The sequence below is a fragment of the Eumetopias jubatus genome, unplaced genomic scaffold (genome assembly GCF_037043125.1).
Source record: "Eumetopias jubatus isolate StellerSeaLion01/CBP00866 unplaced genomic scaffold, mEumJub1_p1.0 scaffold_13, whole genome shotgun sequence".
NCBI lineage: Eukaryota > Metazoa > Chordata > Mammalia > Carnivora > Otariidae > Eumetopias > Eumetopias jubatus.
Genome location: NW_028274819.1, coordinates 64342111 through 64357422, shown reverse-complemented (window position 1 = coordinate 64357422; position 15312 = coordinate 64342111). Strand labels below are relative to the sequence as shown.

Here is a 15312-nt window from a genome sequence, read left to right as displayed (position 1 = left end):
AAGCAGAGGAATAAATTAATGACCTAGTAATAGAAAGTAATGAAGCTCAACAAAAGAGAGAAAGAAGCAGCAGAAAAAGAAATTAAGAAAACAATCCCATTTATAATTGCACCAAAAAGAGTAAGATACTGAGGAATAAATCTAAGCAAAGAAATGAAAGACCTGTACTCTGAAAACTATGAAACACTGATGAAAGAAATTCAAGATGACATAAAGAAATGGAAAGACATTCCATGCTCATGGATTGGAAAAACAAATATTGTTAAAATATCTGTACTACCCAAAGCAATCTACACATCTAATGCAATCTCTATCAAAATACCAACAGCATTTTTCACAGAACTAGAACAAGCAATCCTAAAATTTGTATGGAACCACAAAAGACCCCATATAGCCAAAGCAACCTTGAAAAAGAAAAGCAAAGCTGGAGACATCACAATTCTGGACTTCAAATTGTATTACAGAGCTGTAGTGATCAAAACAGTATGGCACTGCCACAAAAATAGACCCAGAGATCAATGGAACAGAATAGGAAACCCAGAAATGAACCTATAACCTATAAGGCCAATTAATCTTCAACAAAGTAAGAAAGAATATCCAATGAGAAAAAGAATGTCTCTTCAACAATGGTGTTCGGGAAACAGGACAGCAACATCCAAAAGAATAAAACAGGCCACTTTCTAACACCATGCACAAAAATAAATTCAAAATGGATTAAAGACCTAAATGTGAGACATGAAACCCTAAAAATTCTAGAACTCAGGCAGTAACTTCTTTGACACTGGCCATAACAACTTCTTTCTAGATATGTGTCCTAAGGCAAGAGAAACAAAAGCAAAAATAAACTATTGGGACTATATCAAAACAAAGAGCTTCTGTACAGCCAAGGAAATAATCAACAAAACTAAGAGGCAACCTAGGGAATGGGAGAAGATATTTGCACATGATATATCTGATAAAGGGTTAGTATTCAAAATATGTAAAGAATTTATAAAACTCAATACCCGAAAAACCAAAAATCTAATTTAAAGATGGGGAGAAGACATGAAAAGACATTTTTCCAAAGAAGACATACAGATGGCCAACAGACATATGAAAAGATGCTCAATATCACTTATCATCAGGAAAATGCAATTCAAAAGCACAATGAGGTATCACCTCACACCTGTCAGAATGGCTAAAATCAAAAACCCAAGAAACGTCAGGTGTTGGTGAGGATGTGGAGAAAGGGAACCCTCTTGCACTGTTGGTGGGAATGCACACTGGCAATGCCACAGTGGAAAACAGTATGGAGGTTCCTCAGAAAGTTAAAAATAGAACTACCCCACAATCCAGCAATCACACTACTGGGTATTTACCGAAAGAATGCAAAAATACTAATTCAAAGGGATACATGCACCCCTGTGTTTATAGCAGCATTATGGACAATAGCCAAATTACGGAAATAGCCCAAATGTCCCCACTGACTGATGAATGGATAAAGAAGATGTGGTATAGAGGCACTTAAGTCACTTAAGTGTCTGCTCTTGGTTTTGGCTCAGGTCATGATCTCAGGGTCGTGAGACTGAGCCCCAAGTCGGGCTCTGTGCTCAGCTAAGTCTGCTTGAGATTCTCTCTCTCTCTCCCTCTGCCCCTCCCCCTATTTGTGCTCTCTCTCTCTCAAATAAAATCTTAAAAAAAAAAAAGTAATTACTTTGTAAATGGACTAAATGCTACAACCAAAATACATAGGGTGACAGAATGGATAAAAAAACAAGACCTATCTATATGCTGCCCACAAGCGACTCACTTAAGACCTAACGACACATACAGACTGAAAGGAGAAGGACAGAAAAAGATATTCTATGCAAATGGAAGCAAAGGAAGGAAGGAAGGAAAAAAGGGAAGGGAAGGGAAAACAGAAGAGAAAAGAAAAGAAAAAGAAAAGAAAGCCGAGGTAGCAATACTTATTTCAGGTAAAATAGACTTTAAAACAAAACAAAAACTGTAAACTCACTTCAGACCTGAAGACACATAAAGACTGAAAGTGCAAGGACAGCAAAAGATATTCTATGCAAAGGAAGCGGAAAGAAGAGGGAGAGGGAAAAGAAAGGAAAGAAAGCTAGGGTAGCAATATTTCTTTTAGGTAAAATAGACTTGAAAACAAAAACTATAAACTCACTTCAGACCTAAAGACACATACAGAATAAAAGTGAAAGGATGGAAAAAGATATTCCACAAAGTGGAATTGGAAAAAAAAAAAAAGCTGAGGTAGAAATATTTATATCAGACAAAATAGACTTTAAAACAAAGACTGTAACAAGAGACCAACCAAGGGCATTACATAATGACCAACAGGTCAATACAATAAGAGGATATAACAACTCTAAATATCTGTGCCCCAACATCGGAACAGCTAAATACATAAAGCAAATATTAACAGATATGAGGGATAAATGTAATATAGTAAGAGTAGAGGATTTTAAAACCTCACTTACATCAATGGATAGGTCATCCAGGATGAAAATCAGTAAGGAAACAGTGCCTTTCAATGACACATTAGACCAAATGAACTTAACAGGTATATACAGAACATTCTTTCCAAAAACAACAGAATACACATTATTTTCAAGCGCACATGGAACATTCTGCAGGATAGAGCAAGTTAGGCCACAAAACAAGTCTCAATACATTTAAGAATACTGAAATTACATCATATTTTTCAACTACATTATGAAACTAGAAATAAATCCCAAGGAAAAAAAAGTGGAAAAAAGTACAAACACATGAAGGCTTTAAACAACATTCTACAAAACCACCAATGGGTCAAGAAAGAAATCAAGGAGGAAATTAAAAAAAAAAAAAATGGAGGCAAATGGAAATGAAAACACAACAGTCCTAAATCTTTGGGAATGTAGCAAAAGCAATTTTAAGAGGGAGATTTATAGTAGAACAAGCCTACCTCAAGAAACAAGAAAAATGTTAAATAATCTAACCATATATCTAAAGGAACTATAAAAAGAACAAGGCCCAAAGTTAGTAGAAGGAAGGAAATAATAAAGATTAGTGCAGAAATAAATGAAATAGGACTAAAAAAAAAAAACACACACACACACACACAAACACACAATAGAAAAGATCAATGAAACCAAGTGCTGGTTCTGTGAAAAGGTAAAACTGATAAACCTTTAGCCACATTGAACACCACATCAAAAACTAATGATGTACTCTATAGTGGCTAAATGAACATAATTAAAAAAAAAAAAAAACTTTAGCCAGATTCACCAAAAAAAAAAAAAAAAAAAGAGAGAGGACACAAGTAAAATCCAAAATGAAAGAGAAGTAACAACCAACACCACAGAAATACAAAGGGCTATAACAGAATACCACAAAAAATTACATGCCAACAAAGTGCCTAGAAGAAATTCGTAGAAACATATACACTTTCAAAACTAAATCAGGAAGAAGTAGAAAATCTGAACAGACCAGTACCAGTAATGAAACTTAATCAGTAATCAAAAAACTCCCAACAAAAAGAAGTCCAGGACCAGATGTATTCACAGGTGAATTCCACCAAACATTTAAACAAGAGTTAATACCTATTCTCCTCCAACTATTCCCAAAAATAGAGGGAAGGAAAACTTCCACATTCAACAAAGCTAGCATTACCCTAATACCAAAACCAGAGACACTACAAAACAAAACCAACCAAAAAAAAAAAAAAAAAAAAACCTCACAGGCCCATATCTCTGATAAACATAGATGCAAAAATTCTCAAAGGAATATTAGCAAGCCACATTGAACAATACATTAAAAGGATCATTCACCATAATCAAGTGGGATTTATTCTGGGATGCAAGGGTGGTTCAATATTTGCAAATCAACATAATACATACACCACATCAACAAAATAAAGGATAAAAACCATATGAACAGCTCATAAAATGCAGAAAAATGAATTTGACAAAATGCAGTATCCGTTCATGATAAAAAAAAAAAACCTCTCAATAAAATGGATTTAGATGGGACATACCTGAATATAATAAAAGCCATATATGACAAACCTGCCACCCAGAAAACACTCAATGCTGAAAAACTGAGAGCTTTCCCTCTAAGATTAGAAACAAGATGAGGATGTCCGCTATCACCACTTTAATTCAACATAGTACTGGAAGTCCTAGCCACAGCATTCAAACAATAACAAAAATCTTTAAAGACATCCAAATTGGTAAGGAAGAAGTTAAATAGTCACTATTTACAAATGACATGATACTATATATAGAAAGTCCTAAAGACTCCACCACAAGTAATAAATGACATCAGTAAAGTTGCACAATACAAAATTAATCCCCAGAAATCAGTTGCATCTCTATATACTAAGGTAGCAGAAAGAGAAATTAAGAAAACAATTCCATTTACAATTACACCAAAAAGAATAAGATATCCAGGAATAAATTTAACCAAGGAGGTGAAAGACAAAACTGGGGGCATCACATTGCCGGATTTCAAGCTGTATTACAAAGCAGTGATCACCAAGACAGCAAGGTACTGGCACAAAAACAGACATATAGACCAATGGAACAGAATAGAGAGCCCAGATATGGACCCTCAACTCTATGGTCAAATAATCTTCAACAAAACAGGAAAAGATATACAATGGAAAAAAGTCTCTTCAATAAATGGTGCTGGGAAAATTGGACAGCCACATGCAGAAGAATGAAATTTGACCATTCTCTAACACCATACACAAAGATAAACTCAAAATGGATGAAAGACCTCAATGTGAGACAGGAATCCATCAAAATCCTAGTGGAGAACATAGGCAGTGACCTCTTTGACATCGGCCACAGCAACTTCTTTCAAGATACATCTCCAAAGGCTAGTGAAACAAAAGCAAAAATGAACTTTTGGGACTTCGTCAAGATAAAAAGCTTCTGCACAGCAAAGGAAACAGTCAACAAAACAAAGAGGCAACCCACAGAATGGGAGGAGATATTTGCAAATGACACTACAGATAACGGGCTGGTATCCAAGATCTATAAAGAACTTCTCAAACTCAACACCCAAAAAAACAAATAATCAAGTCCAAAAATGGGCAGAAGACATGAACAGACACTTCTCCAAAGAAGACATACAAATGGCTAAGACACATGAAAAAAATGTTCATCATCATTAGCCATCAGGGAAATTCAAATCAAAACCACATTGAGATACCACCTTACACCACTTAGAATGGCTAAAATTGACAAGGCAAGGAACAACAAATGTTGGAGAGGTTGTGGAGAAAGGGGAACCCTCTTACACTGTTGGTGGGAATCCAAGTTGGTACAGCCACTTTGGAAAACAGTGTGAAGGCTCCTCAAAAAATTTAAAATAGAGCTACCCTATGACCCAGCAATTGCACTCCTGGGTATGTACCCTAAAGACACAGATGTAGTGAAAAGAAGGGCCATATGTACCCCAATGTTCATAGCAGCAATGTCCGCAATAGCCAAACTGTGGAAAGAGCCGAGATGCCCTTCAACAGATGAATGGATAAAGAAGATGTGGCCCATATATACAATGGAATATTATTCAGCCATCAGAAAGAATGAATACCCAACTTTTACATCAACATGGATGGGACTGGAGGAGATTATGCTAAGTGAAATAAGTCAAGCAGAGAAAGTCAATTACCATATGGTTTCACTTATTTGTGGAACATAAGGAATAGCATGGAGGACATTAGGAGAAGGAAGGGAAAAATGAAGGGGGAGGAATCGGAGGGAGAGATGAGCCATGAGAGACTGTGGACTCTGAGAAACAAACTGAGGGTTCTAGAGGGGAGGCGGGTGGGGGGATGGGTTAGCCTGATGATGGGTATTAAGGAGGGCACGTACTGCATGGAACACTGTGTGTTATATGAAAACAATGAATCGTGGATCACCACATCAAAAACTAATGACATATGGTGACTAATGTAACATAATAAAATAAAATTAAAAAAAAAAGACTGATACTATGAAAAGTATAAAACGCTGATGAAAGAAATTGAGACGACATAAACAAATGTTAAGACATATCTTGCTCAGGGTTATAATGCCCATACTACCCAAAGCAATCCAAGATTGCAATCCTATCAAATGCAATCCCTATCAAAACACCAATATTATTTTTCACAGAACTAGAACAAATAACCCTAAAACTTATATGTTAAGTACATAAGATCCTGAGTAGCCAAAGCAACCTTAAGACAATGGAGGTATCAGAATCCCAGATTTCAAGATATACCACAAAGCTCTTTAAAATAAAGTTTCTGGAAATACTGAAAGGATCATTAACTCTGAGCCTCACTACAGGGTGATCTCGGTGGGCTGTGTGTCGGGAGCCCCTGATAGCAGCATCTTCAGGTCTTCCCTTGGTCACATTCACTGGGGAAGAGGCTTTCACCATCCCCTGGAGAGTAGCGATCTGCCTGACAAGGTTCTGGGAGCTCTTACAAATTTTATTTCTTTGTTCATCTGTTTTGTTTATTTATATTCCATATACAAGTAAAATCATATGGTATTTGTCTTACTCTGTCTGGCTTGTTTCACTTAGCATAATACCCTCCAAGTATATCCATGTTGTCACAAACTGCAAACAAACAACAACAAAGAGAGAAACAGACTCATAAATATGGAGAACTGGGGGCTGTCAAAGAGGAGCAGGGTAGGGAGATGGGTGAAATGGGTGAAGAGGATTAACACAAATGTCCAGTTATAAAGTAAATAAGTCACCAGGATGAAAATAGAGAATACAGTCAATAATAGTGTAATACACATCATGGTGAACATTCACAATGTACACAATTACTGAATTACTATGTTGTACACCTGAAATTAATTTAATATTATACATCAATTATACTTCAATTAGAATCTTCTTAATTTTAAATTTTTAAAAATCTAGACATGAATTAGAAATTTTCCTTATAGAACACAGTTCTGTGTTGGTCCATAGAACTGGTCCATAGTTCATAGTTGGTCCAACTAGTTCTTCCTGCCTGAAAAACCAAAAATATTTTCCACAGATCAAGAGGAAGGGAACGGACATTTACTGAGCCTCTATTAGGGGTTAGGTACTTCCCATTTGCTAATGTATTAATTTAATCTTTATAATTCTGTGGGAATGACATTATAATATTCTCATTTTTATAGATGAGGAAACTGAGGCTCAGAAATTAACAAAGCTAGAAAGCCGTGAAGCTCTGATGTCTGAATCCAACGCCCAAGCTCCACTTATAGAGCTGCCTTTGTTTTGATTAGCCTCAGTTCAAATAGATACTTCTCGCCTTTCTTCTATGAAAGAGCTCCACTGAAACAGTTCTTCTCATTCATTCATATGAACCACGGCTCTCTAACCAAATACCGTAAGAAGTAAATAGAGTTATGTGGCATGAAAATACTCCTGTCAGGAGGCTATCTGTGTTGTGACAAGAGCACTATATAGAAAAATCCGAAAGCCTTACTTCCAGCCACTGGGTGACTCTGGACAAGTAATTTAGCTTTTTTGAACTTCAATTTCTTTAGGGGCACCTGGCTGGTTCAGTCAGAAAAGCATGTGACTCTTGATCTCAGGGTCATGAGTTCAAGACCCACAATGGGTGTAGAGATTACTTAAATAAACTGAATTTATCTATCAAATATGAATATTACACTAAATGAGCTTTTCTTGAGATAGAAAACAGAGATATTGCCTATGTCATAGGCTTACTGTGAATGATGTATGTAGAAGTATTCTATGAGTGTAAAACACTAGGGAAATGTAAATAATTACCATTAGGATTTTGGAAAATGAAAGTTCTGACACAAGAGTTCTATGCCATACCACCAGTAGAAATGTTAGAGGAATTAAAATTTGCTCCAATCAAATGAAATCCAGTATGTTCAATAATATAAAATAAAATAAGCCACAGTCCTGCTCATTCTTGAATATTCATTTGCATCAACCTAGTAACATGTCTCCTTAAGAGAAACACATCCGTTACTCACTAATTTGGAGTGCTTTAATGTTTAATCCTTTGTTATGGAGTCAATGTTTATGTCTCCTCTAAGTTCATATGTTGAAGTCCTAATTCTTAACGTGATAGTATTTGGAGATGGGGCCTTTGGGAGGTAATTAGTTAGATGAGGTCATGAAGGTGGGGCCCTGGTCCAATGGGATTAGTATCCTTATAAGAAGACACACCAAAGTTTTCTTAGTGTCTACCATGCGAGGACACAGAAAGAAGGTGACTGTCTCCAAGCCAGAAAGAGAGACCTCACCAGAAACAGATTCTGCCAGACTCTGATCTGGGACCTCCGACCTCCAAAACTGTGAGAAAATAAATTTCTAAGCCACTCAATCAATGGTATATTGTTATGGCAATCCAAGCACAATAGGACATCATTTAATGAAGTAAGATTGTCCTTCATTGCTAATTACAAAAATTAAAACTTTGGTATATATGTCTCCATAATGCAATTCATACGAAAGAAAAAATAAAATGTATTTTTTATATAGTTATAAATTTTTATTTCATAATAAAATGACAACACTATTTTAGGAAATCCCACCAACAAATATGTTATTAATTGTGGGAATCAAAGAGCAGATATCAAGACTTTTAGAGCTTGAAAAAGTAAAAAAAATCAAGCCAGTTTAAGAAATAAACAAATATGGGAGTGCCTGGCTGGCTCAGTCAGTAAAGTATGTGACTCTTGATCTTGGGGTTGTGGGTTTGAGCCCCACATTGGCTGTAGAGATTACTTAAAAAAATAAATAAAATCTTTAAAAAAAAGAATTATACAAATATGGAAAAATTATCTCTCTTTTCACCAATGTAAACCTAACACCTAGAACAGTGTAACAGGTATTCAATAAACCTATGTTGAATAATGGGAAAGAAAAAAAGAATTAATAAAGCACAATTTCAGTCACTTATTTTAATACTACATTGAGCAGGTTCAGAATGTTTTCTGAATTCCAGAAAGCAGGAATTTTTCTGATGTCCTGCTCTAGTCCCTTAGCCTAGAGCTAAGGGATATATATTCCAATATATACTGCACACAGTATATATTGGAATATAAGTTGGATAAATAGAATGCTTTTTTTATTTTTTTGTCTATCTAAATTCTGGCCACCCTTCAGGGCAACTGGGTGGCTCAGTCGGTTAAGTGTCTGCCTTCGGCTCAGGTCATAATCTCAGTGTCCTAGGATTGAGCCCTTCGCTGGGCTCCCTGTTCACTGGGCAGTCGGCTTCTCCCTCTCCCTCTGCCCCTTCCCTCTACTTATACTCTCTTTATCACATGCATGCACTCTCTAATAAATTTAATTAATTAACAATTAATTAATTAATTAATTCTGGCCACCCTTCAAGGAAAAGTCCAAATTCCACTTCTGAAAAGCCTCCCCTGCTACTCTACCCTGAAAGAAGTCTTTTTAAACTCACAACCTAGTAGCCCAGGCCAAGAATCTAAGAGTCAACCTTGATTATTCTCATTCTGTAACACCTCAGATCTAAATCTATGAGCGAATCCTATCAGTTTTCTTTTTTTTTTTTTAAGATTTTACTAATTTATTTCTGAGAGAGAGAGCGAGAAAGCACAACCAGGGGGAGCAGGAGACAAAGGAAGAAGCAGGCCCCCTGCTGAGCAAGGAGCCCGATGTGGGACTCGATCCCAGGACCCTGGGATCATGACTTGAGCTGAAGGCAGATGCTTAACCAACTGAGCCACCCAGTTATCCCCCCTTTTTTTTTTAAGATTTTTTTTTTTTTTTTTTGAGAGACAGAGAGAGAGAAAACGTGTAAGCTCATGTGCCTGGGGTGGGGAGGGCAGAGGGAGAGGGAGAGATAGAATCTCAAGCACACTCACTGCTCAGCGCGAAGCCAAGATGGGGCTCGATCCCACAACACTGAGATCATGCATACAGTACTGTCTGGCACACAGTAGATATTCAATAGATATTTGCTATTATTATCTGTAAAAATCATTTGCCAACTAACCATGGAAATACTTGAGATGTTTATTTCCCTGTTTCCTATGATCCACTTAAGTAATTTTTCCTCCTATGTAACTTTTTCCTCCTTGGGGGACAGAGATCATGTCTTACACTCTTTATGTGTTCAAAAACCCCTAGTACAAATATTTGTACTAGGTCTGGTTCCCCCCAAAAAATATCAAAGTATTTTACTTTGCAGATGGTAAATGTCTTTAGAATAATTTCTAGATTTGTAGTAAAAACTGGCTATGGTATTTCTTAAACAATAAATCACAACAGAGTTGGCACACTTACTTCTGGCATCTGTCTTATCTGACTCACTGAGACATAAATCATCCTTGGCATCAGTGCTTCCCTCAACACCATGTCTTGAAAAAAACTTTATATCATTTTCATCAATTTCATTCTCATCATCTATGTCATATTTCTGTAGCCCCTCTAGTAGCTTTACAGCTGCTAAATGGGCAAACCTGTAGGAAAGAATCAGTAATTAACAAGATTCACAATGTTCTTCAAATTGAAACTGCAGTTTGCACTTAATTTAGTGAATTACACTCTGTACATTATGTCACCAACCGCACCAGTAAAGGAGCAAAACTGCACCTGAAGGTCAGTGACAATTCAACATATATCCAGCTCAAAGAGTTACTGGACACTGAGGACAAATAGTCATGTAAAGGCTATTCCATAACTTTTATTGGCAAAAATCCAACTGGGAGAGGACACCCAATATCAGAAGAATATGTGGGGTGCCCCCAGACAGAACTGCTCAACTGAATAGAAAGCCCAGAACCACCCTACTTGTTACCTATACTTACTACCTTTTTGGATGGCCAAATTTAGATTTCAGAAATAGTTCTGGTTCCAGTTTCAGGGCTAACTATAGCTCTAGGCCCCTTAATTTTCAACCTTCCTCAACCCAAAAAGTTGGCATGGCTTTGAAATTTAATGAAAAAATAGTGACTTTTCCATCCACGTTTTCTATTTTCTTTGATCTTTCCCACATCTCTATGAAGCTGTTGTGATTGCATGTAATCTGAATAGTTTTCTCACAGTCTTGCTATTTGAAATGTTTAATGTTTTCTCATATGACGTGGAGAACTACTCAAACACAAAATCTCAAATCCTATTTTTTTCACATACTTATATAACCACATGCACACAAATATCCTTACCTTTCACCAGGTACCACACATAATTAAAGATATAGTAACAAACATTTTAGGAAGATGTAAGGTTAATAGAATTCATTATCTCTACTACTAGGTTATAATTAACAGCAATTATTTACTGAGTACTTGTTTTATACCAGATTCATAGTGTTTCTATAACACTACACAAACATCTGGCATTTTGGTGCATGAATTACAAAAATTCTAATAGATATATTGTGGAATCTCATTGTGAAAATTTTAATTTGCATTTTCCTAATGAAAGTGATTTTGAGCATTTTTTTCATATACATATTTGCCATTTGTATATTTTCCTTTGGTGAATGAACAATATCAAATACTGGCAAGATAAGAAACAAAAGAAACTCTCATCCACTGCTGGTGAGAATACAAATTGGCATGGTCGCTTTCAAAGGCATAACTATGGCAATTTCTTATAAAGTTAAACATACTCTTAGCATATGACCCAGCAATCCTACTCCTAAGTATTTACCCAAGTGAAGTGAAAACACTGATGTTCACACAAAAAACTGTAATGACTGTTTAGAGCAGCTTTATGCATAATCACCAAAAAATGGATATAATCAAGATGTCCTCTGACAGGTTACTAGATTATCAAACTATGGAATACTATGGAATTCTACAGCCAATGGAACACTGCTCAGCTATAAGAAAGAAATGAACTACCAATACACATGAAAGAATCTCATATAATTATGCTTAGTGAAAGAAGCCAGATATATAAGCGTACTACGTACTGTACGATTCCATTTTATATAAAACTCTAGGAAATACAAACTAATCTATAGTGACAGCAGATCAGCATTTGCTTGGGGAAGGAGAAGTGGGGAACAGTGGGAGGGAGAGAGATTACAAAGGGGGCACAAGGAGACTTTTGAGGATGATGGGTATGTTCACTATCTTGAGGGCAGTAATGGTTCCATGGGTAGGTACATATGTCAGAATTCATCAGTCTGTACTGTACAAATATGTGTACTTTGTCATATGCCAATTAAACCTTGATAAAGCTGTTTTCCAAAATAAAAATAAAGTGGGCCTAAGTTGATAATGATCCTAGGTATGTGGTACCACAAAACCATGCTGTAAGGAACATGAACTCTTAAAAATTGCAGAGCAATCACTGCATGATTAGCATTGAATGATTAGCATCCTGTTGGGCCTCATTTGCAACTTTTAGCCCACATTCCTACTTTAGATTCAGGCAGTTCTGGACCACAGGAAGTTCCTCAAACACACAAGGTACTATCTTACAAGTCTTCCTCCCTCAAGCATCAGCATAAATGTTGCTTCCTCCAAAAAGAAAAAATTTCCCTGACCTCTATATAAATTCTGTTTCCCTCCAATTTCCTTCCTAACTCCCCCAAAACTTTAAAATAGGAAGACCTGGGCACTTTTTCTCCTATGTTCTTATTGTATCTTATACATAACATGTAATATGTTATGATGATTATAATTAGTAATAATTATGTATGTACAGTGTCTCTTTACAAGATTGTAGACTTGAGGACAAGGACTGTGTTTTTTCATCTTTGTAATCCTAATACTAACAATAGCAGTAGGGACATGCAAAGTATATAGGAACTTGAATGAAAAACAACCAAATGAACAAATGGAGGGACTAAATTTTCCTTGAGGACTTGACCTGAATGAGCAGGAGATGCTCAATAACAGGTGTTATATTTAATTCAAAAGTAAATATTAAAATTTGTTTCAAAACCTGTGTGACCCCTTTTGATTATTCCTTTTAATCACACAGTATTTCTCAACAGCTATGGGCATTTGGGTGACACAATTTCTCATTCTGTACCACTGTTCTAAGCACTGTAGAATGTTTAGCATTCCTGGACCTGACCTCGCTATATATCAGTGATGGTCTCTAGTCATTGTGACACTCCTCCACACATTTCCAAATCCCCCCTCCCCACCAGGAAAGGGGACAATACTACTTCTCAGTTGAAAATCATTACTTTACTTAGAAGTCAAGCAGAGAAAGTCAATTATCACTTATTTGTGGAACATAAGGAATAGCACAGGGGACATTAGGAGAAGGAAGGGAAAAATGAAGGGGGAGAAATCGGAGGGGGAGATGAACCATGAGAGACTATGGACTTTGAGAAACAAACTGAGGGTTCTAGAGGGGAGGGGGGTGGGGGATGGGTTAGCCTGGTGATGGGTATTAAAGAGGGCATGTATTGCATGGAGCACTGGGTGTTATACGCAAACAGTGAATCATGGAACACTACATCAAAAACTAATGGTGTACTGTATGGTGACTAATATAACATAATAAAATTAAATTAAATTAAAAAAAAGAAAATCATTAGTGAGAAGAACTGATTTATCATCAAATGTCAATTCAGCTTAAAAATTGTCATTCCATCACCCTTAGATGGAGTCTTATAATTCCATTAAATCCTAAGAGTTTTCTGAGTAAGAGAGTATATTCAAAACCATAAAAACAAAAGAAAGTAGTAAAGCAGACAGGGATACCTCTTAGCCACATCGCTGGGTTTCTCCCCTGCTTTGTTGGTAATATTACTGTCTGCTCCCATTTTAATTATCCACTGCAAACACTCTATGTGGCCTTGCCCAGCAGCTGTTCAAAAAACAAACAAAAAAACAGAAAATACACACAAAAAGTTATTGTCATTAGTAACAATTGTCTGATATCTCGGACAATAACATTAGAGAGTATTCATAAATACTGATCCTTGTAATAACCAACAAAAGTTGGGCAGATGTTATTCTCTGTTCACTTATGTATGTATTATTCATTAGACAAACAATCAAAAATCTACTGTACTCAGCCCCTATACAGAGGACTTTACATACAGATATAAAAGTGGAAGCTCAAAGAGGTTATTTATTTAACATCACGCAGCATGCAAGTAATGGGTTTGAAACTATAATCTAAGTTTTCCCAATCCTTATCCAATGTTCATGTACTGCTATCTATAGCTTCTGACGAATCTTGCACCTGACCAGAATATGAGCACAAGCCAGCCGCAGGGACCCACACTGACTTCGAAAATCTTGTGTCATCTTATGTAAACAGGTTATTCTTCTGACTCTCACAACTCAAAATTTACAGGCCCCTCAGTAATTACCTGAACTGTTTACCACCTTTTTCTAAATCTTGTCCTTAACACATGTACTCAGGATTACTTTTCACCTCCACAACTCTGTTTATGTGTCTTCTTGCCTAGTGCCCAGCACTCAGTTAATATGTTCATCTAACTTCTATCCACCCTTCTAGATCCATCTGAAGATTCAGGGAAACTGGGGGGAAAAACAATAGATTTAACTGACTTTAGGTCTACTAAACAGTGAGACTGGAGGACAGGACAGAACTTAGCAAGTGGCTGGCATATAGAGACCCTCAATAAATATCCATAAAGTTGATGAATGAATAAGTGAATGAGAATATTAAGAAAATGTCAGCTTTGCTCTTACCAGATATGTAAGCTCAGTCAAGAAAACGGATCCCTCTGGACCTCAATTTCCTCATCTTTTACAGAGATGATTTCATATTTAGAAGGAGGGTTCATAAAATTACAATAAGTACCATACAAACATAAGGTATTATTTCTGAATTCCCACAAACACTTCTCTAATAATTTAACCCTTACCAACTTCTGTTCCTCAGTTTCTACTCCTGAATTCCTACTGCATGTATTTTAAGAACCAAATGCTTTCTGCCATTAATTATATCCTGACTTCTACAAATCTCTAGTTGTTCATTATTTAAGTATGTAGCTCCTTAACAGTAAGGTCTAGATTTCGTAATGTCTACGTGGTGCAGACATATGACTGGTGCTGACTCTAAGTGCCTCTGTAAAATGAATCAAAGACTAAGAACTTTGGGGGAGGGGGTGGGGGGAGGGGTTAGCCTGGTGTGGGTATTAAAGAGGGCACGTATTGAATGGAGCACTGGGTGTTATACGCAAACAGTGAATCATGGAACACTACATCAAAAACTAATGATGTAATGTATGGAGATTAACATAATAAAATAAAATAAAATAAAAAGACTAGGAACTTTTGGTATAGCTCTAGTGCCTCAAAATGTGAATCCACCTCCAATACTGGCAACAGAGAAAAGAGGACACAAAGATACAGTGACAAAGTAAGAACTCTT

At 36.4% G+C, this 15312-nt stretch overlaps 1 protein-coding gene across 1 annotated transcript in view; it reads right to left on the bottom strand.

The window, feature by feature from the left end:
- Positions 1 to 15312, bottom strand: part of ANKRD42 (ankyrin repeat domain 42) — a gene marked incomplete at its 5' end in the record, with an annotated part of 88208 nt that overhangs the window by 14443 nt on the left and 58453 nt on the right. The window contains 2 exons of the mRNA XM_028126800.2: positions 10276 to 10451; positions 13665 to 13770. Coding sequence (XP_027982601.2) covers positions 10276 to 10451; positions 13665 to 13770 — 282 coding nt within the window. The remainder of the gene's footprint in view (positions 1 to 10275; positions 10452 to 13664; positions 13771 to 15312) is intronic.